We start from the raw sequence: 23,564 nt of genomic DNA, 5'->3' as shown, positions 1-23,564 counted from the left end.
ATTTCTTTACTATCAGTGTGATGATTAGCATAGCATAGTGGATAAAGCACTGGACTTGGAATTAGGAAGACCTGGGTTCAAATCCTGTCTCAGATACTTAATGGGTTTGTGTTTCCTGGTCAAGACTCTTACCCTCTTTCATCTGTAAAATGAAGGACCTAGACCAGGGGTGGGAAACCTTTGGTTTCCAGGCCCCATGTGGCCCTCTAGGTCCTCAAATGCAGCCCTTTGACTGAATCCCAAACTTCACAGTAAATCCTTTTATTAAGGGGATTTGTTTTGTGAAGTTTGGGATTCAGTCAAAGGGCTGCACTTGAGGACCTAGAGGGCCACATGGGGCCTCAAGGCCGCAGGTTCTCCGCCCCTGACCTAGATTCAGCAGTCCTAAGATAGTGTTCCTTCCCATTCTAAATCTATAACTCTGTGACTATCATATGCTTTTATATTCTGTGTTGTGTCAGATATAAAACTTTTTTTGTAGAGGAAATAAAAAGACATTTCTGCCTTCAGGGAACCTGTGGCCTGGTTGGGGAGACAAGATTTAACATACATGAAAAAATACATTCAACAGAAGATGGTTTAAAAAGTGATTCTTAGCACCCTTTCCCCCCTTTTCTGTCCCTCTGTCACTGTCACTACAGCAACAGAAGGGATTCACATGGAACAGGGGGTCTTTTTTTATGTGTCTTTGCATATTGAGTTGACATGGTTAAAGAATTCATCACCAAATAACCAGATTATTTCGAAGTTAGCTAAACACAACTTCTTTGGGGACAGCTAGGTGGCACAGTGGATAGAGCACCAGCCCTGAACTCAGGAGGACCTGAGTTCAATGTGGCCTCACACCAAACACTTGATACTTACTAGCTGTGTGACCCTGGGCAAGTCACTTATCCCCAACTGCCTGAAAAATTAAAAAAAATTAAACACAACTTCTTTGTGTTTAGCCAGGTTGGAACAATCTGTTCTTAGGATTATATTCAAAGATTCCTGGAATGGTAAAACCTACCAGAGCTTTCACTCTGCAGACATATTCCTTTTAAGAACCAGGTCTTCACCTATGATGAGATAGATAGAAAGGGCTTGGTGGAAGAAACAATATGAAACAACTGCAATTGTGATAGGTTGTATAATAATAAAACTAAATATAGTGAAAGTTCAGAAGGAAAAATGAGTACTGGAATAGTCAGGAAAAGCTTGAAGGATAGGAAAAATTTGAATTGAGTTGATTTAGGGTAAAAGAATAACCTAAGTGACATCTTGGAGATAATGACCATGGCACAGTGACTGTGGAACATTAATAGAATAGAGACTGTGTGCTAGGGAGTAGTAGAAAATAAAGTTGGAAAGCTAAAGTGTTGGGCAAGTAGGTGGTACAGTGGATAGAATGAAGAAGACACGAGTTCAAATATGGTCTCAGACACTAGCTGTGTGATTCTGGGCAAGTCACTTAACCCTGTTTGCCTCAGTTTCCTCATCTGTAAAATGAGCTGGAGAAGGAAATGGCAAATCACTCTAGTATCTCTACCAGGAAAACCCCAAACAGGGTCACGAAGAGTTGGACACAACTGAAAAATGACTTAATAACAACAACAGGTTAGATTTTTAGGAATGAGCATGAAAGCTAAACGCAAGCATTTCAGTAATGCTTTAGGAAATAGGGAAAATAGAATGTGGCTTATTAAGCAGAGGAGTGACATGATGAGAGTAGTGTTTTAGGAACACCACAGGTTTCTGGCTGCCATATTGAAGGGTAGATGGGATGGGAGAACCTAGAGCCAAAGAGAGCTGCTCAGAGACCATTCTGTTAATCTAATTGTGAGGTATTAAGAGGTCCCAGTTTAGGGTGATGGCAGTGGAAATGAAGGGGTAAGTGACATCAGAGTAGAAGTGATCATTGAAACCATGAGAAAAGATGAGATCTCTAAAGGAAGAAATGGCTCTGTGTGTGTATACATATGTGTGTGTATACATATGTGTGTGTATACATATATGTATGTGTACATATTATATGTACACACACACACATACATATATACATTCATATATACTTTTATAGTATGAATCAAACTCTCTTTCCCTCTTTCCCTTCGATATCTCATCAGTGGGTATGGGTGTATGTGTGTTTTCTCTCTAAGATATCTCATTTTTGTGTATATACACACCCACACACATATAGCCTTAGAATCATCTTCAACTTTTCACTTCCATTAATCCCTGCTGTGCCAACCCCTCTCTCAACCTACCTAGTTGCCAAATTTTATGGACCCCATCTCCTCTACATCTCTTTCTCTTTCTCAATAGATAGAGAGATAGATATGGATATATAGGCAGATAGGGAAACATACTTGAGAGAGATAGAGATGTTAAAGAGGTGGGGTCCACAAAACATATATCCTCATCTGTCTGCCTGCCCTTCTATCTGTCTGTCTGTCTGTCTAGGGAAGAATAGCAACCAATGGTGGAGCTTTTGGGGGTCCTCTCACTTAGGAAGCCGGGAAGGTAAAGAGGAACCGTAGTGCAAAATGTCATTTTGTGCAGGAGATTGTTTTAGTGCTGTTTCTTCAGCTTAATTATTGTCTCTCTTGATTTACTTTTCCTGTTACTCTTTACTCATGAGGAAAGAATAACTGTTTGATAATTAATGCCAGTATACTTCCTTTCTATATTCTCTTTTGGAGTTGGAAACCCCTGAACGCTTGCCAGAGAGGATCACATAATGTATTTATGTTTAGCATTCTGGGCACGTTGTCTCAGTTCCAGTAACTGGGACCTTTGGGAGAAGATACTATAAGGTCAGAAAAACTACTACCACTGAACCTAATATACTACAGTCCCTGATGTCCCCACTTTGTTAGCAGTTTAGTATTTAGAAAAATAGTAATGATGACAACACCTAAAAAGTTGCCCATGATTGTCTTTATTTTTAGTTAATCTTTTTTTAAAATTTGAGACATAAATATATCTGTTACAATGTATTGAAATGGAAAAATTGTTCCTTATTTTGTATCTAGTTAAGAATTCTTGTTTCTTAGTCTCTTTTCTCTGGCTCTGTTTTTTATTATGTAACAAATCAGTGACTGAATTTTACTTCGCATTTTGATTTTAATGTGTATGTTGCTATCATTCATATGTATTAAATATGTAAATATTGAAAATGAATAGGTTATTTTTTAAATTTTAGGAATTTCTTCCTTTTCTCTCTGATTCCTGCTGTACACTACATCAGCTTTATCTTCAGATACACAGGTAAGGCAGAGAAAAATCGCATAATTATTAAAATACAGATGTACCATTTTAAAAGTGGCCCTCAGTTTCCTCATTTGTATTAACTTTGTGACCAGTAAGTTCCTTTTCATCTTTAAATCTATGATCCCATTACCGTAAGAAGTAGCCAAACTTAGATTTGGCTTCAAAACCACTGTGCATCATTTGAAATTAGCCACTGTAATCTTATTTTTTTCCTGTTATCTTTTCAGTAAATTTTATTTGCCTCAAATAATGGGATTTGTAAGTTTCTCAATGTTTCTCTGTTGGATTTTACTAAGTCTTTTGCATTGGGTTCAATGATAGGCATGTGACAGTCCTTAATAAATTGTACAAAGATGGTATGACCAAAATCAGAAATACTATGTAGTATTATATAAACAATTAATATTTGCAATTTGTGTTATAGTCTAGTAGTTTTTAATTTATCTTTAATGATGTCAAGTGTTATGTTATCCCCACTTAATAGAAGGAAAACTTAGATTTCAGAGATGTAAGGTTGTTTGCCTAAGAATTTATCCTTAGTAACATCTGATGAGTAGAGTACTGAGTTTTGACAGTCTGTCCACTTGATAACCAAAATAACCAGCTCATGAAAAAAATGAGTCGATTAACTGAAAAAAAAAATTCAAATCAGTTTTTTTTTTTTTTGGGTAATCAAAGCCCAGATTAGTTGAGCTATATTACCTAAAATTAGACATTGACAACTTTATTGATCTCAAATGTTTCTTTGTTTCTGTTGTCGTACAGTAGACTGACTTCTCAGTACTGTTAGGGACATCACAGTTAAAATAACTTTTTAAAAAAGAGGTGATTAAAACTTTGATAGACCTAGCTCCTCTCAGCAATGCAAGGATCTAAGACATCTCCAAAAGTCTCATGATGGAAAATGCTGTCCACATCCAGAGAAAGAACTTTGGAGTCTGAATGCGGATCGAAGCAAACTATTTGCCCTTTTTTTTCTTCTGTTTTGTTTCTTCTTTCTTGTGGTTCTTCCTGTTGGTTCTAATTCTTCTTCACGACACGACTAATGTGAAAATATGTTTAATAGGAATGTTTATGTAGAGCCTATATCAGATTGCATGCCATCCTGGGGGAGGAGGAGGAGAAAATTTAAAACTCAAAAGCTTATGGAAGTGATTTTTGAAAACTAAAAATAAATTAATTTTTTAAAAAGGCGATTAAGTTAAAAATCTGATTTCACGTAGATTTTATTTAAAAAACAATTTGTAATTCCAGTGACCAAAAGTAAAAGATTCCATTTATATTGTAGTAGAGTATATTTGGCATCTTTTACTTTACACTTCTCCCTATTTAGCCTTTATTCCACCATTTCCTCTAATTTTTCATCCCCATTGTTTGCCTCTGTGGTTCCTTCCTGTATCTATAGAATGTTGGCTCAGGACCACATTATCCAAATAATGATCTATTTCAAAAGGGTCCCATCTGATTCTCAGCTTGGCGCTTGAGAAAACTTATCTATACACATTCAGAATCCCACCTTTCACTTTAGTTCCTCTCACATATCCCATCACTTGTCCCTGGACTAGTCCAAATAGAATATTGGTGGATGAATTAATTTTTACCTCAATTTCAATCTGCTTTCCCTGATTCCAGGGTCAACATTTATTCTCTAAATAAAATCAATTGCATTCTCATTCAGTGCAGGTGCTCTCCTGCTAACTTCCCTATTTCTATCAAGGACAACACTATTGTTCCCAACATCCAGGTTTGCAACCTTGGAGTCATCCTCATCTTTGTATTCACATTCCTCTCCCCTGCTTCAAAACAGTTGCCAAGTTTTGTGGACCCCACCTTCTCAACATCTCTCATTTGTCCTTTTCTTTATACTTACACCATAGTCACCCAAATTAAGTCCTCATCATCTCTTGCCTGGACAGTTGTAATTGCCTACTAATAGGTTTCCATGCATTTGGTCTTTCTCCTTTTTAGCTTCCACACAGCTGCCAAATTAATATTTGTTTTCTGGTTCATTATTCATGTCTTACTTCCTAACTGTGATTATACCACAAAGCTTTTTCCAAGGCTTCCTACAGTTCTTTCTATATAGTCTTTCAGTGACCTCATTACCTCCTGTGAGTTTAGTTGTCACCATGCTGATAACTCCCAGATATATGTCCTCTGAATTTCAGTCCTGCATCACCAATTTTCTGTTGGGTATTTCCAGTTGGATAGCTCAGATACATTTCAGATCTAACATGTTCAAAACAACTCGTAATCTTTCTCCCCAAACCCTGGTCTTTCCCAAACTTACCTGTTTACATCAAAGGCACCACCATCTTTCCAATTTCCAGAGTTTGTTTTTGTTGTTGTTCAGTCATGTCTGACTCTTTGTGATCCCATTTGGGGTTTTCTTGGCAAAGATACTGGAATGGTTTGCCATTTCCTTCTCCAGCTTATTTTACAGATGAGGAAACTGAGGCAAACAGGGTTAAGTAAAGTGTCCAGGGTCACACAGGTAGGAAGTATCTATGAGGCCAGATTGGAACTCAGGAAGATGAGTCTTCCTGACACCAAATCCAGCATTCTGTCCACTGCGCCACCTAGCCCAGTATTTGTAGCCTGGGCTTTCTCTTGACTTCTCACTCTCTCATGCCACAGTCGTAATCAATTGCCAGATCTTGCCATTTCTTCCTTTACAATTTCTCATTTTTCTAGTCCTTCTCTTTTCTCATAAAGATATGTTAATTCAGGATCTTATCACTTTTTGCCAGATTATTGCTACAGCCTTCTAATTGGTCTTGTTGCCTCAAGTTTCTCTCCATTCCAGTTCATCTTACAGACTGCTGTCAAAGTTATTCTACTTAAGTATATATCTGACTATGTGACACTCCCCCCCCCAATTCTCCTTGTCCTCTCCAACTCAGTAAACTCCAGTGACATTAGTTATTGGCATTAGGATAAAATATAAACCTTTTTTAGATTTTAAAGAGCCTTACAGCCTAACTTCAACCTAAATTTCTAGCCTCACTAGATATTATTCCCCACTCCTGCAGTTTGTGATCTAGCTAAACTGGACTTCTTTCTCTTTGTTACTCCCTAGTATACTCCTCCTGTCTCCATGTTTCTCTACTGGTGATCCCTAGGCCTAAAGTGCACTCCCTTCTTACCTCTGTCTCACTTCCTTTAAGGCATAGATCAAGCACCGTCAGCTTACTGAAGTATTTCCTGATAACCCTCCGTCTACTAATGTTATTCCTTCCAAACTACCTTATATTTCATTATCTTCTTCCTGAAACCTTTGGTACTTTTGGTCCTGTTTCTTACTCCCCCCCCCATTTTCCTTATCACTTATTTCCTGACTCCCCCTTCTGATTGTGATTTCCTTGGGGTCTGGCTTTCAAAGCATCTCAACCTACTCCCACAGTAGGCAATTCGCAGTTCATCAGCCTAGATCTCTTCCTCAGCTGACTTTTGAGTGGTCAGAATTGGCCTGTCGTTCTTGGTAGAGTGCTTTACAGTCTTCCTCCCACCACCCCCATCACCAAACATACACGCACATGCACACAATGTCTTGTCCTGGTGACCTATCCTTCCTTTGTTCCTCACTTCTGTGACCCAACATCTGCAATTCAGAACCTGTTTTTCCTGGCATCTCCAGTTCAGAGCTTTGCAGCACTGGTTTTTTTCAGGTTGTAACTCCCCAGTAAGCTCCTGAATGGCTGTTGCCAAGCAGGCTGTCAAGGCCTGAGCACACTTCCATAACCTGGCAGTGGTGATTGCCTGGCACTGGAAAGAGGGAAGGGTGGCTAGAGTGCAGGAGTGAGTTTTGACGTAAGCCTGTGTTGTGTCCTTGGGTCTGCTAGTGCAGCCTTGCTGTTGATACTGTGGGAGGTGTGAGACAGGTGCTGAGTGAGCTCAGAGTTGGTGTCAGTCCCTGGGTTTTTTTTTTAAAGCCGCCTTTTGCATTTTGGACATACTAGATCTTGGAGACAGCTTAAGTTGCTGTATCTTTGGTGTATAATTTCTATTTTGGAGAGGTTTGAGAGGTCATGGGGACCAGAGAAAATATGTACTCCATCATTTTATTGCTCATATGTCCTGGAAGTCCACAATTTATATATGTGTGTATATGTGTGTGCATATATACACACATATATACACACATACATATATGTGTGTGTATGTAGTTGTATTTATTAACTTGGTGTTTGTACTTTATATATATTTTTACGTGTACTTGTCTCTCTCATTACACTGTAATCTACTTGTGAATAGAGACTGTTTCATTCTTTGTACTTATATCCACATTGCCCAACACATAGAAAGACATTTAATAAATACTTATTAGTTGATTAATGAGTCCTCAAGTATAAGTCTATGTCACAGTTGTATAAGAGGCAGCTTTGGGATGTGTGTGTGGGAGGTGTTTAGGATAAAATGCTAACTCCTCTCTTTAGCATTTAATGTCCTTCACAATCTGACTCCATGTTATGCTTCCAGGCAGATTGTATAGTATTCTTCTTAACATTGTATGTTCCAGTGAAATGGGCCTGCTTGTTGCTTCTCATAAAGGACTTTGCATCTCCTACCTCATTGCCTTTGCACAAACTATCTCAATCACTATGAATTTATTCTGTATATAATCTACATTTACTTAGCTGCGATTGTATTGTATCTTCCGCCCTTCTTTAGAATGTAAGCTCCTTGAGGGCAAAAATTGATTTCCTTTTGTATTTGTATCTTCAGTGCATAGCATAATAATTGATACCTAACCTTTACCTCCTAGTTTATTTTTAGTACTGTAGTATACTTTGTAAAGCTTTGAAATTTTCAAACTGACCATTCCATTAACTATAGTTTCAACATTCTACTATTACCGAAACACTTAACAAAAATAATTTTCTTATGTTACTGATTGATATTCTCTGTATTGTCAGTATGTTTATCATTGTTACAGAATGGTACAATGCTGTACCAAGTATTTATCTCACGGGTAAGAAAGAAATATTCAAAGTGTTGTCCTTGATATTTAGTTTAGAAGTTAAGAGTTTTATTTAACTTCATTTTTTGGTTTAGACCTGCAATTTTATTGGTATGTAGAACTCCCTGTAAGAAAATTCCCTTTACCAGTACAGATAGCAAATTATAATCTTAGGGCATTGCCCAGAAAACTGATAGCAACTTGCCAAAGGTTCTACAGCCAGGGTGTAGCAGAGGCAAAGCTTAAGCTCAGGCCTTTCTGGGTCTGACACCAACACTATTCTTGTCACCACATGGCCTCTGGATAAAATTCTTAAATAATTTTAGCCATTAGGATTTTCTATATTGATTTAACCTATTCTGCTATCTGTTGATATAGAATTTGGTACTGCTTAGAGATCACTAACAAAGTTTTTTTTTCCTTTCGTAGTAAGTTTCCTCCAAGTCTGTATGCTACAATGATTCCTAAGACACAAGAAAAGGAAATATTAGGTGTATTTCTAGTGACTCTGGATCCACTCATCAGTCAGCTTTTATCATTCACCCCTTTTGTGGAGGCAGTATTAGGAGACAAATTAGGTAAGCTCCAAAGCAGAATTAATTTGAAGTGATATTTCCTATAGAACTGTTGCGATTATGTCATTCTTCTATGAAAAATAGTTTAGTGTTTTGCCCATTGTCTACCAAATAAAATATAAAAATCCTGTGCACCATTAAACCATTCAATTCCTGCCACATTTTTACTCCAATATACTTTTCCAGCTTTGTATCACACTCTTCTTCTTGGTGTATTCAGCATTCCATTCAAAGTGGGCAGTTCCCTGTCCCTTGTTTTCATTCTGCCTCCTCCAGTCTCCATGCCGATGTTCATACTATCCCCATTGTTGGAATGGGTTACCCTCTTCTCACTCCCTTCTCTCCCACCCCTGCAGTCTCATTTCCTCTTGTTGAAGGAGTAAGATACTTCTTCTTTCATGAAGACTTTCCTTAAACTTCTTCTAGATGAGAATGATCTCTCTTCCTACTGAAATTTCTCAAAGCACTTTTCCTGGACTTCTTATACATTTATTACTCTTTCCTTTTTGTCATAGTTTTATATATGTATCTGTCTCCCCCCGTCTTCCCAATAAGGGAAGATTATAAATTCTTTGAAAGTAGATCTTTGTCTTATCACCAGTGCCTAGTGCAGTGTCTGCATACAGAGTGGCTATTTAGTAAATATTTCTTGGATTATATAGAATAATCATCATATCTTGCTGTGCACAGAATGATATTTTTGTGTAGGTAATGCATTATTTCCCATTTCTACAACTCCTGATTCTGTTTCCCCCTGCATTTGCTGCTGATTTAATTTAAGTCATACCAATGCCCTAAAAAGTTACATATGTTTCAATCACCAGAATTTGATTTTAATTGAAATAGTGTGATTTGTATGTTTACAAACATGTGTATCATATTATTCTCTCATTTGTTTGTCACCTTTAAGACCTGTCTTCTGAGCTACAGCTTCCACAGTGTCTCCTCCTGGTTAACATAATGGATAAACTACCTTCTCAGCCTGAAAATGTACAGAGTCTTTGGTGTGAGAGAAGCCAATTTCCTGAACATAAACCCAGGTAACAAGAATGTTTTTATTAAATATAAAACATTATAGATGGACCTACTGTAAACTCTGTTATTTGATATGGTGCCCTCTCGAATCAAATGTTCTGATCAGTAGTGAGTTGCTTTTTTTTCCATATATGGATTACCGATTTTCAGAGAATTAAAATATGATGACAATTTAACACTAAAACCATTGTCAGCATGATTAAATCTTTGTAATTCAGAAATTAATTGGATGTTGTCTCTTTTTTAAAATGCTAGATCGTACATTTGATCTTTCAATTTGGACGTTTTCATGACGTGTAAAAATCCTGACTATCACGTCTTTAAATAAGATTTCTTTTTTAAAGTTTTGTTGATACTTTTGGTTTTTATATTACAGTTATTTCCAGACAGCCTCCTTATAACTTTTCCCTATCTAGTGAGCTTTCCATTATAACAAAGAAAAACAAATTAGCAAAATCAGCTGACCAGCTGACAAAATGACCATGTCTGATAGCACATAGGAAAAGAGGAAGGTACACTTCTTCATCTTTTCTCAGTGCCAGAATTTGTCATTTCAGTTATACAATATGGGCTTCATTTTTGTCTTTTTATTTGAATCATTGTCACTGTGTGTTTTGTTTTCCTGGTTCTGCACAGGTCATGTGAGTCTTTTTACATTTCTCTAAAAGTTTTTATATTAAATTTCTCTTATGATATAATAATATTACATTATATGTGTATACCACAAGTTGTTCAGCCTTTCCATTTCTTCTGATAATACCTTAATATGCCTTTATCACTTCATACTTTTGTTATTTCAGTCTCTTAATTGGCGCTTCTCTAAACTCTCTCTTCTAAACTCTTTGTAGTACAAGTTACCAGATTAATCTTCCTAATGCATTGCTTTCTTATTCTCCTGCTCAAAGACATTTAATTGTTATCTACTTTCTAAAGGACATAATCCATAAACTTCAGCTTGGCATTTTAGTTCTTCTCCAGTCTGGCCCCTAACCAGTTTTATCTAATCCTGTTCTATGCAGACATGCCACACAGTGAGGTTTCCTGAATGTCCCTGAATATATAGTGCAGTTCCCTCTGGGCTTTTGTTCATAATGTCCTCCAGTACTTATAAGGATATCACTATGTAAACTCATTCCTGTCAGATACCCAAGTGAAATCTTCCATGAAGCTTTACTTACTGGTTCCAGCCCACATCGATTGGAACACCTGTAGCACTTTGGATTGCCGTGTTTTATGTCTCATCACACCTCCTATTATGTGGGCTCCAAGGATCTGTCTGTGGTCCTCTCCTTTTTGCTCTTGACATTCTCTCACTTGGTAATCTTATGAGCTCCCACGAGTTTAATTATCATCTCTATACAGGTGACTGAGATTTGTATTCATCCCTAGTTTCCTTTGAGCCTCCAGTTGCACCTGTCCAATTCTTTTGAGTATTTTGAACTGGATATTTTTTGGGCACCTCAAACTCAGCATGTTCAGAACAGAATTCATTATTTCCCCCTTATAATCCACCCCTCTTCTAAACTTTCTGATTTCTGTGGCAGGCTCTACTGTGCTTCTAACCTCCCAGGTTCAAAGCCTCAGCATTGTCCTCACTCTCACCCCACATAGTCAGTTGTCAGATCTTGTACTTTTTGCTTCCCCATCCATCCTCTCCTTTCTCACCACCATAGTTCAGGCTTTCATAACTTTTTTTTAATTAAAATTTTTTTTTTGCAATAACCAAAAATTGATTTTTCTTTCCCTTGTACTCCTCCTCATTATTAATAAAAAGAAGAAAACTCTTATAACAAATAAGCATAATCAAGCTAACCAAATTCTTGTCTATGTCCGAAAAGTATGTGTCTTAGAGACATTACCTCTCTATTATGAGGTGAGTAGCTTGCTTCTCTCTCATCACTTCTTGCTTGAACTATTGCAGTAGTCTTAATTGGTCTGCTTACCTCATCTTTTCCCATTATAATCCTTCTTCCACTCTTTGCTGAAATAATTCTCTTAGAGCACAGTTCTGACCACATCAGTACCCCTATTTAATAAACTCTTCTGACCACCTGTTGCCCTTAGGAACAAATGTAAACTCCTCTGTTTAGCTTTAAAAAACCTTTGCAACTTGGCATTATTTTCCTTCCCACATCTTGTGGTCAAGATTAGTCAACAAACATTTGTTAAACCTCTACAGTGTGTCAGGATCTATGCTAAACTCTCAGGATATTTTTTTAAAAAAGGCAGAAACAGTCCCTACTTTCAAGGAGTTCACAGTCAGAGGGGGAAAGACATGCAGACAACTGTATAAAAACAAGTTATAGAAAGACGGGATAAATATTGGTGATAATCTCAGAGAGAAGGTGCTAAGATCAAGGAAGACCAAGAAAGGCTTCTTGCAGAAGGTGCGACATTAGCTGAGACTTGAAGGGAACCAGAGAAGCCAAGAGAAGGAGCTAGGGAATGGGAGAGGTCCAGACATGGAAGACAGTCTGTGAAAGTGCACAGTCAGGAGGTGAGTAATGTGGGCACGGAGCAGCAAGGAGGCCGGTGTCACTGGATCACAGAATATGTGCAGGGAAGAAGGTATAAGAGGACTAGAAAGGGTGGATGAAAAGGTGAAATAGTCAGATAAGATTTTGTATTTGATCCTAAAGATAAGGGGGATGGAGGGAGGAAGGAAAGAAGGAAGGAAAAAAGGAAATAAGAAAAGAAAGGATGTATTAAGTGCCTGCTATGTGCCAGACACTATACTAAGCATATCTTATTTGATAACTCTGGGAGATAGGTATTATTATGATCTCCATTTTATAGTTGAGGAAACTGAGGCATACAGATTAAGTGACTTGCCCAGGGTCACATAGCTAATAAGTATCTGAGGCCGTATTTGAGCTCAGGTCGTTCTGCCTCCAGGCTCAGCACTCTATCCCTCTGTGGTACTTAGCTGCTTCTGCTTGCTTCATGGAGCCAGTGAAATTTGTTGAATAGGGTGGTAACATGTCAGACTTGTACTTTAAGAGAAATCATTTTAATGGTTATGTGGAGGGTGGTACACTCGAACTGGCTTCTTCTTGTTCCCCTAAATAACACTCTATTTCATGCGTTCATGTCTTTTCTGTGCCACTTGCTAGTTGTGTGACCCTGGGCAAGTTACTTAACCTATCTGCCTCAGTTTCCTCAACTGTAAAATGGGGATCATAATTCTGGTGGTGATCATCTTCTTATATAGTATCTAGGTTGGTCAACAAATAGTAGACACTGCCTTATTTCCACAATGATACCTACATTTTTTCCATCGTGGAAGAACGTAGCACAGTTTGTACTTCATTGCCAAAGCTTTGAACTCAGTGATATTTCCTCATCCCAGTGGGTCATTAGAGTAGGATTTTTGTAGGGGATCTACTAATAATAGTTTACGTATTTGTAGTATTCATAGTTACAAAGTACTTTGACATAGAATCATACCTACAACCCTATATGTCAAAATAGTTTCATTTAACAGATAAAGAAACCGTTTTTAAGTGCAGCTCTGATCATGCCACTACCATAAATTCCAGTAGCTCCTTGTTGCCTCTAGGATAAAACTTAAATTCCTCTGTCAGGTTCCATCATATCTATCCAGCCTCATTATACTTCCTCCCCCTTCCCACTCTCTGTCGTCCAGCCAATCTGGCTTTCTCTCTGTTCTTCACACAGTATCCAAGTCCTTACCTGTGCACCAGCCATCCCTCATTTGTGGAATGCACTCTTTCCTCACTTTTGTTTCATAGTCTTTGCTGATCACTCACTCCCCATCAATTGTTAGTACCCTCCCTCTTTAATGACTTTGTATTTAGCTATTTTGTATTTATTCTCTATATACTTATATGTACATAGTGTCTTGTTTGTTAAAATATAAATACATTGAGAGTAAGAATAGTTTATTTTTTTGTATTTGTGCCAGACACAGAGTAGGCACTTAATAAATGATTATTTGACTGACTAGTGTTTTGCACAAAGTCACATGGGTTGTCAATGTCAAAGCTACAATTCAAACCTAGGTACTTTGACTCTGGATCCAGTGCTCTTCTCACTGCATTGTGTTCTGTCTCATTTTATCTCACTTAAATCCAATTCACTTGCAAGTCACGGCCTCACCTTCCTGATGTCATGGTCTTCTGTGAGAGCGAAGGACAAACAATAATAATCTTCACAGTAACCCCATAAGATAGTAGTGCAAATATTATCCCCATTTTACAGATGAGGAAACAAGGCTTTGAAGTTAAATGGCTTGTTCAAGGTCATTCATCTAATTAATGGTAAAACTTCATCTTAAGCTTATTTTCTAATAGTTGAGTGTTCTTTCCTTTCTACTACCATGTCTTTTATAGCTACATAATCGCACACATGCATGTGCACTTGTCAGTTATTTTTTAAAATTCCAAACTTAAACACAAATAAAATGAGAATTTATATATTCGTTGCACAACAAGAGGGGATTGCTCATGAAACTGTGAATTTGTTATTATAGCTTGCTTATCTTTTTAAGTATATGATAAATTCATGTAACTATCAATATGTACTTATCAAGGCTGTCTAGCTTTTCTGTTACTCCTCCTGGCTTTTCTTCTATTCTCTCTCTCTCTCTCTCTCTTTTTTTTTTTTTTTGGAACTCTATCCTCATCCTACTCTAACCTTAACCCACGTTCCTGTCACCAATCTAAAGAAAAAAGAAGTGAAGCCTTTGTAACATATGCTTAGTTAAGCAAAACAAATTCCCACATTGGTAATGTCCCCAAATATGTATGTCTCAAACTGTATCTTGAGTCTGTCACTTCTCTGTCAGGAGTTGGGCAGTACTCTGGAATTGTGGAATCATTACATTCATCAGAGTTCTTAAGTCTTTCAAAATTGTTTTTATTTGACATTGTTGTCAATGTATAAATAGTTCTCTAGGTTCTGCTCACTTTACCCTGCATCACTTCATGTAAGTCTTCCCAGGCTTCTCTGAAATTATCCCTTTTGTCATGTGTCAGGTATCTTTGTAATATCTTTTAAAACATTTCTTGGCCTATATAACCCTCATATGTGTTATTATTACAATCGTATGTTTGAGAATTAAATGCTAACCATATTGGCTTCAGTGTTCTTGCTTTCTCTAGAATGTCTTTGCTTGAAGCCATTTTCTACAGTTTTGAGCAGTGTTCGGGGGAGCTTTCTTTACCTGCTAATTTGCCAGAAGTTATGACTAAAGGACAAGCTGAAGTGTCTGTCACCTTATATCAGTATGTCTGTGTCCACTTGTGCAACTTCGTTGCTTCGTTTCACCCATCACTGTTCCCTGAACTGGTAAGCTATGGTAAAATTTTGGGAAAAATTTGTCAGTGAAAACTAATAGATATAACTCCTACTGTTTTTCCACTGAAATTATGAAACATAGAAATTGAGGAGAAAAATTGTGGAGTAAATGGAAAGAATATTTCTATATAGTCTTCTTGACAGTCATTCTTCTTTAATATTTTATTTTTCCCTCACCTTTATTTAATATTCATCCTAGAAAATGGATGTTTATGCTAATCATAACTAGGTACATTTATTTCATCTTTTTAGAGGTGGGGATGGGGAGGAAAGTGGAGGGGGGAGTGAGAGGCATAGTGGATAGAGTTTAAATCTGTAATCCTACATGAGGAGAGAAGGAGCATAATACTTAAAATTTTGTTCTCTATTGGTTCATTTAAAATTGAATTATATGTAAAATTTGGTCCTTTATAAACCTTAGACACTAAGATTTAATTTTTTAAATGAAGTTGAATTCAAGACTATGCTTGAAAAAAAAAAAACCTATTATCTGTTATTCCATGTAGTCCCTCTTTGCACTGTCCTCCCATCCCATCATCTAAAAAAAAAGTGTAAAACTCCACCAGAATTTCTGGGGAAAACGATTGTTTTTGACAATGCACTAGTGAAGTGATGGTGTCTGCTTTAAATTAGGACATATATAGAAAATCATTAATACTGGGAGCATGTTTGAATCACTGGATTAGCATACAAGAAATATCAGACTGCAGGGGGAGGTTTCAGTTGCTGTAACACTTCTCATTGAGGATTAAATACTGTACTCACAATGAAACTGAATATGCTCATCTTACTTTTGTGTAATCTCAGACTCTGTCCTGGGCCCCCTTCTCTCTCTGAACTCTCTTGGTGATCGCATCAGTTTACATTCATTCAACTGTCATCTCTATGTAAATGACTCCTGTCATCTCTGTAAATCTGCATATCCAGTGCTCTCTGGAAGCCCAACTCTTCCATTTCCATGTCCCATAGGCATCTCAAAATCAATATGTCAAAAACGGAACTCATTTTCTTTCCTCATAAATCCATGCCTCTGCTCAATTTCCCTGTTTCTGTCAAGTGTATCACCATTCTTTTGGTCACTCTGGTTTGTGATTGTATAGGGAAATAATTAGATTGATTCTGTATCATTTTTTTCTTTTTCTTTTTTTTGGCTAGGCAGTGGGGTTAAGTGACTTGCCCAGGGTCACACAGCTAGTAAGTGTAAAGTGTCTGAGGCCAGATTTGAACTCAGGTCCTCCTGACTCCAGGGTCAGTGCTCCATCCACTGTGCCACCTGGCTGCCCCTGTATCATTTTTTAATTGATTCTATTTACAGTTAGTTGAGTTTGTCCTGTAACTGTCTGTATCGTGATTCTTTGTCTCTGAACTTAGTTCAGAAATTCAGCTGGCCTATAATGATTTAAATTTAGAAATCCAGTTCTCCTCATAATCATTGTTCTGTTCTCACCTCAAGGAAATCTGTTATCCTTGAGGGATGCAGGCGGACACCAGGGAGTCTGGTCTAATATCTTTACACCAGCAAGTGTGGAAATATGTATAATGTGATTACACATGTACAACCTATATAAGATTGCCATCTTTGGGAAGGGAGGGCAGAGAGAGAGGGAGAAAAATTAAATTGATCATGCTTGGAACTGTGTGCCTTGGCTTACTTTATTTTGACTGTCATAAAAATCATCCTCAAGCCTTCATTCTCACTCATTTCCCATAGTCAATCACTTGCTGACTTTGATGAGTCATACCTCCACTACATCTTTTGATGCTGCTTTTCTCCATTCGCACCAGAAGTATTGCAGTTCAAGCCCACCCAAATAAATCTCCCTACATCCATCCTCTTCCTTCTTCAGTCCATTCTCTATCATCTTAGAACACCAGTCTGACCATGTCATTCTCCTGTTCAGGAAGCATCAGTGAATCCTTTTATCCTCCATAACAAAATATATATTCCTCTGTTTTGGCATTTCTATCCCTTCACAGTCTGGCACCAGCCTTTCAGTCAACAGACATGTATTTGTTTGTGCAGGCACTATATTAGGTGCTAGAGAAAAAAGGACAAAAAGGAAAATTCCTGCCATCAAGAATCTTACGTTTTATAGGGGGTGGTGTGTGTGTGTGTGTGTATAGATATAATTTTTAAATATGAATTTCTGTTTTTATCAGGATGTCACATTATTGAATGCTGTACTTAGTTCTGGAATGATCACCTCCTTATTAGCTATGGATACATGGTGCTTCCTGGCCCGGTAAGGTATAACCTAAAATTGTTGTTTGATATATCTTTACATTGATTTGTTCGGAATAAATAGCAATGATTAATTGTCAGTTCAAAGGTATTTTGGCTGCAGGTTTAATCTTTTGTATAGGAAGAGTAGTAGTGTTGCAAATCAGAGAATCATTTTAGATCATCTTTGTGAAGCCCAGACTAACATTTCTTAGTTTATTTTCTGTCATCTTGGAAATGATTGAAGTTTGCATTTCTTTTAAAAAATATTTTTTGCCTTACTAGAACTCATTTCCTTACTTGTCTTCGTAAGTACATGAGCCTGAATTACTTCTCTTTTGCATCTCAGGTATGGGACTGCTGAACTCTGTGCCCATCATGTGTTCATAATAGCACATCTGGTGAGTAGGATAACTTGGCCTAAAGTCCATTACTGTACTTAGATATGCACATTCTGTTCTCTACTTTTATCTTAGAGAGTGCTAGAAGTGGGAAGTAGAGTTCGTATCTTTTGTGATTAATTTGATACTTTTCAGAAAAAAGAATTAGAAATAATAATCATTGAAGACTGAGGAAATTGTTACGTTGAGAAAATCTTACACTCAGAACGAATTGGATGTGGATAAAATGAATTTTTTAAATGAAAAGGAACTTAAAATTGAATGTAAAGTGGAAATCAGATATTATGCATGTCAAAAAAAGGTTTTCATCTGATTCAAATAAGACTTAATCTAACTTTCATAGTGGCCTCAGACTGCTTATAGAAATGGACACTATGTGGTGCCATAGTGCGTAGCGTACCAGGGCTGGAATCAGGAAGGACTTCTCTTCTGAGTTCAGATTTGGCCTCTGACACTTAGTTAGCTGTGTGACCCCGAGTAAATTACTTAATCCTGTTTGCATCAGTTTCCTCATCTGTAAAATGAGCTGGAGAAGGAAATGGCAAGCCACTCCAGGATCTTTGCCAAGAAAACCCCAGATGGAATCATGAAGAGGTAGACACGACTCAAATGACTGACTGACACCACCAAATGGAAATGAATCTAAAAGTGATTTCTGTCTTTGTCTTTGTTTATTAAAAAAAAAAGTTCAAAAAAGGGGGAAAAAAATAAAAGTTATGCTGGTGTTTGTTTCAGCTGAGAAGGAAATAGATTGAGGGAGTAAAGTCCATTTTAAATCCTGAGAAATTTTGGACACTCTGTGAAGCTTTTCAGTGGACAGGCTATTCTTTTTCTATTGGTACCTTGTTTGGAAATTTTAACTGGACTGATAATTAAGGAATAATTTTTGTATTATAAAAGCATTTTCTTGTACTTGACTATATGGTTCTCCACAAGGTCCTACTCTGATCCCTCATCCTGGAATGGAGGTAACCTTAGGTTCTTAAAGGCTTTGCCAGAAAAGCACAGACTTTGGTGGGTTCTCTCACTTGCTGGAAAAGCTCATAGATAATGGTCCCAGCAGCAGAATACATTTGCTTTCTGAAGATCAGCCTAGCTGAATATGAAGAGCCTCGTCACCAGTAGGCTTGTTCCTTGGTGATGAATTCTTTCACCACATCAGCCTCTGAAATCAAGAAAAGTACAAAATATTTCTGAGTCCATTACATACTCTCCTACCCCACTTTTCCACTTCAGCAGTGATGGTAGCAGACTGGAAGAAAAATAGCATACGGTGCTAAGTGTCACATAGTTTTTAGACTGCCTAAATAGAAGCTTCTGATAATCCAGATTTGAGATCCTTGTCCAGTGACCAAGTGCATATAGATGGAATAACTGAATCTTTTAACCTAGACATTCTTACAATAAAAGAAATCCGAAGACAAAAAGAAGTGGTGGCTAGATGGAAGAGATGACTCTTTGGGAGAGGCAAATGAAGAAGTTGGTGGAGTTGGTTACAGATTAATGGGATATTTAATCAACTCATGTAGTAGTGCCCATGACAAGTATTTCCAAGAAAACCTCCGTGATAATAATATCAGTTTTATGCACAACATCTGTTGCAAGGGATCAGGATTTAGAGAAGACTGAAGAATTCTGTAAGATTCTCCTCATTCAATCAGCATATGCTTTAATACTTAGTGACTTCAAGGATCCCAAAGAGCAGGTGGTGAAAATGAGCCATTCTGATCTCCACAAATATGTTCTGCTGCCCTTGCTTGAATGTCTAGTTCTTCTTCACTGCTCTTCTTTGAAGAAAGTACAAAGTATCATGGAAATCATTTGTCTTTTTCTGTCTAAGAGAGCCAACCAGCTATGCCTGTAGAAGATGTCTGGGAAGGTACATTATCTCAACCCTCCCAGTTCCTTGCTTAAGAAACTTACAGTTCAGTAAGAAACTTAGGAGAAAATGTGCTGAATATCATGTTACTCAAATTTCAGAAAATAGAAAATAAGCTTAAATTTAAACAGAAACTATACAGTTTATTTTCCGAATGATTTTCCTCAAGAATATGACAGTGTTGGGGGCAGCTAGGTGGTGCAGTGGATAGAGCATTGGCCCTGAAGTCAGGAGGACCTGAGTTCAAATCCTGGCCTCAGACCAAGCACTTGACACTTACTAGCTGTGTGATCCTGGGCAAGTCACTTAACCCCAATTGCCTAAAAGAAAAAAAAAAGAATATGACAGTGTTCTAAACACTGATGATCCTCAATACATCTACATTTCATCAGTACAGAATGAGAGATTATAATGGAATTATGAAAAACTCAAAGAAATTTAGAAGACAAAGAAATAGGTTGTTTTTGAATTAATGACCCTTAAAAATAAAGGCAGCAATAGGGGACAGCTAGGTGGCACAGTGAGTAGAGCACCGGCCCTGGAGACCTGAGGACCTGAGTTCAGATCCAGCCTTAGACACTTGACACATACTAGCTGTGTGACCCTGGGCAAGTTACTTGACCCTATTGCCTAGCAAAAAAAAATAAAGGCAGCAAGCAAAATATTTCTCTGGAGGTTTGCCAGAAGCTATTCTTGATAATCTGAGAAAATTATAAGAGCAATCTCTTCATCAATAATTTAACAAAAATTAGTCAGCAAACATGTGTTGAGTGCTTTACTGTTTGCCAGGCACTTGCTGAGTGCTGTGGAAAGAAATACAAGCAAAAAGACTGTTCCTTTCTTTGAGAAACTTATATTTTATCTAGTGGGACAAGACAATTCATAAAAGGGAAACTGAGAAGTGAGGGAAAGTAGGTATCAATGAAGGGACATGGTGGCTAAGAGCAGAAAATTAGGAATGGCTGATCTGGGCCCTTCCACAAAATGGAACCTAGGAGAAGAACTCACCAAGGAAAGAAGAGGCCTGAAAGATCTGACTGAGGATTCAGCTGGGGCCTGGTGGCCAAGTCCACCTACTTTAACTGAGGAATTTGTTATGTTTCTAATTGGTCTGAGGAGTATTTCAGCAGTTTCACAAACATGCAACCAAAAATTCCTTCACAAATCCATGTGAGTCAAAGAATCTGGGTTTAAATCCTGCCTCTGTTACAGCCTGTGTGATATCAGATCATCTGACTTCTCTCAGCTTCAGTTTCCTAATTTGTAAAATGAAGGGGTTGAATTAGACGGCCTCTGAGGTCTATTCCAACTCTACATCCAAGATCCTATAGCCTGTGGATACTGTGGGGGGAAAATCCAGGCCAGTTTTGTTTGTGCAGGGTGAATTCTTCACTCATTGCATTTGGTTAAATTAAAAAATCTGTTGTAAGAAGACAGATGTGACATTATGAATGTTACATAGGTCACTAGAAGTGTAAATTAAATGTATTTACTTTGTGTACAATGTTTCAGTTCAAAATACAATAGCATTTGTCATACTTCTGCTTGTATGAGAATTGAATGTGTTGCAGTATAATTTGGCATGCTGCATAAATTGAAAGTGACAATAATTTTCAAATTTATGATAATAGTGTCTCTTGCCAAATAGCAGTATTTTGGACGTCATCTCTGAACTTGCCATAATGATTACTATTAAACTACTCAAATGGAAAGTAAATTGTGGACTTTGATAACATTTTAAAAGATGTAATAATACATAGTTTTGGAAGAGAATTAATGTGTTTTCAGGAAAAGCAACTGGATTTATGAAAAATGTCTAAGGAGAATAAAAATAGTCCCTACTCGAAATAGTTTGTTTTGAAGGCAGGAATTATTTCTCCATGAAATTAATAGTATCTTCATAGCTTTATGTTTTAGCTTTTGTTTCCTGAATAGCTATAGGAACAAGCAAATGTTTTCATCCTAAGCGAAGATTGCAACAACAGTAATAATAACGGTAATATAATTAGCCTTTACATAGTGCCTACTATGTGCCAGGCACCATGCTAAACGCATTACAATTGTGATCTCATTTAATCCTCACAGCAGTCCTGAGAGGTAGCTATTATTATCCCATTTTAGAGTTGAGGAAACTTACATAGATGATTTGCCCAAAATCTCATAGCTAGTAAGTGTCTGAGGTCAAATTTGAACTCAGGTGATCTTGTCTCCCAGCGCACCACCCTGTTTCCTGTGTTACCAGTTGAAATATTTTTTTTAAACGTGGCTTCTCTTTGTTATTAGAATTTAGTTGGGGCCTGGACAGAATTTCAGAAGTAACTGCTTGTTTATTTAATTTATAGTTTAAATATTTTGATTTCTTTGATACTAAAAACCCATATTTATCTTTTTGGAAACAGGTGAAAATTTTTGAAAACTACCTGAGTAAATCTATTAGAATAAGGCTTACTTAACGTACAGCATTTGTTTTTTTCTTCAGCATTTAATTCTACTTGCTTATAGTGTTTCTGAAGGCTTATTGTTGTTTAGACATTCTTTGCTACCCTTGTTACAAGTCAGATTACTGACTGGTCAGGCAGACATCAGTCAGTACACAACTTGAAGAAAGACTCCAAACGAGAAGACATGTTGTGCAATTCGGATCTGACCTACTTAGGTTTTTGATGTTCACAGATGGTTTAAAAAATAAAACACATATATTGATGTGTTATTAACGTTTTGTAAGGAAATTTACCTGATAAAAAAATTTCCATGATGAGAGGACCAGTAGAACTTAGAAAATTCTTCAGTCAACAAACCCTTGAATCCTGCTAAGTGAGAGATATTCCACTCAAAAGGCAACAACAATTTAGAATATTAACTAATTTGTAAGAAATGATAGAGGAGAGCTGTATAAGATTATGAGAGGTTTCTGTTCATAAAACAGAAGCAATGCAGGGAAAACAATTTTGCAGAAAACTTGGTTACAGAACCATTTAAAACAAAATCATTCTGAGGACATTTAAGAATGAAACTTAAAGGTAACCAAAATGTGAGATAGAAAAAGCTATGTAAATATTTTTATATCAAATTCTTTCCTCCATCCAGATAATAGAACCACCGTATTCATACCGCTACATCAAAGTTCCTAATATTTTACATGAGGAATTAGAAAGAGCATTAAAGAAAACAAAGATGATATCAGTTAGACTATACCAAATATAAAAGAGGAGGTCCATACTTCAGAAGACATAATTTTGAAGGTGCTGAGCAATCAATCCTTAGAGTATCTGAAAGAAAGAAAGCAACCAGAGTTTGAAAAAAATCTAGAACCATATTGTTACCTCCTCCCTTCCCAAAAGTAGCCATTCATGCTATCTGTACAAAATTTTTAAGAGAATAATCCATGCAGGAATCAAAGACCTCTTTGATGAAGTTGTGAAAAAGCAATAGAAAGATTTTCCCAAGGAATATTATACAACAGACCCTGTCTTTACAGTCATACAACTGACTGACATAAAGAGAATACAAGATTCCACTGTCTTGATTGTTTATTAACTGCTAGAAGAAAAAAAAACATTTGATTCATGGACCTGTCTCCCATGCACAGGTCAGTCACGTAAGTCCTTGAAACATAACAGTATATAATTTTGTTCACCACTCTGATCTTAAATATTAAGTGAGGCACAAAAGTCGCTGTTGCAAAAGATGCCCAGCACCGAGTCCAAGTGGAACAGGCATTCTTTATTGACAGTAAGATCCTTAAGATGCTCTTATACTCTGTTGTGCTGATTACACCAAGCACTTAGACACTGAAAAGGCTTCTCTAGGAGATCCTTAATTATTCAAAAGAACTATAGCCTGTCTATCCTAGGAAAAAAAAACAAATATAAGAAGAATGTTTGTTGTCCATAACAGAACGTGCATTTGAATGATGGTCCAT

General features: G+C 37.1%; 1 protein-coding gene across 3 annotated transcripts in view; it reads left to right on the top strand.

Moving 5' to 3' along the window:
- The window catches only part of FIRRM (FIGNL1 interacting regulator of recombination and mitosis), a 72,215-nt gene that overhangs the window by 20,434 nt on the left and 28,217 nt on the right, over positions 1 to 23,564 (top strand). For 2 of the 3 annotated variants that reach the window (XM_020974671.2, XM_020974669.2), the window contains exons 10-15: positions 3,185 to 3,249; positions 8,642 to 8,790; positions 9,698 to 9,827; positions 14,928 to 15,132; positions 17,302 to 17,384; positions 17,712 to 17,763. In XM_020974671.2, the coding sequence (XP_020830330.1) occupies positions 3,185 to 3,249; positions 8,642 to 8,790; positions 9,698 to 9,827; positions 14,928 to 15,132; positions 17,302 to 17,384; positions 17,712 to 17,763 (684 nt within the window). The remainder of the gene's footprint in view (positions 1 to 3,184; positions 3,250 to 8,641; positions 8,791 to 9,697; positions 9,828 to 14,927; positions 15,133 to 17,301; positions 17,385 to 17,711; positions 17,764 to 23,564) is intronic. The other variant, XM_020974670.2, reaches the window with a different exon arrangement.

This window comes from Phascolarctos cinereus, unplaced genomic scaffold, assembly GCF_003287225.1.
Source record: "Phascolarctos cinereus isolate Bilbo 61053 unplaced genomic scaffold, phaCin_HiC Scaffold_5;HRSCAF=322, whole genome shotgun sequence".
Lineage (NCBI taxonomy): Eukaryota > Metazoa > Chordata > Mammalia > Diprotodontia > Phascolarctidae > Phascolarctos > Phascolarctos cinereus.
This window is presented reverse-complemented; position numbering and strand designations above follow the sequence as displayed.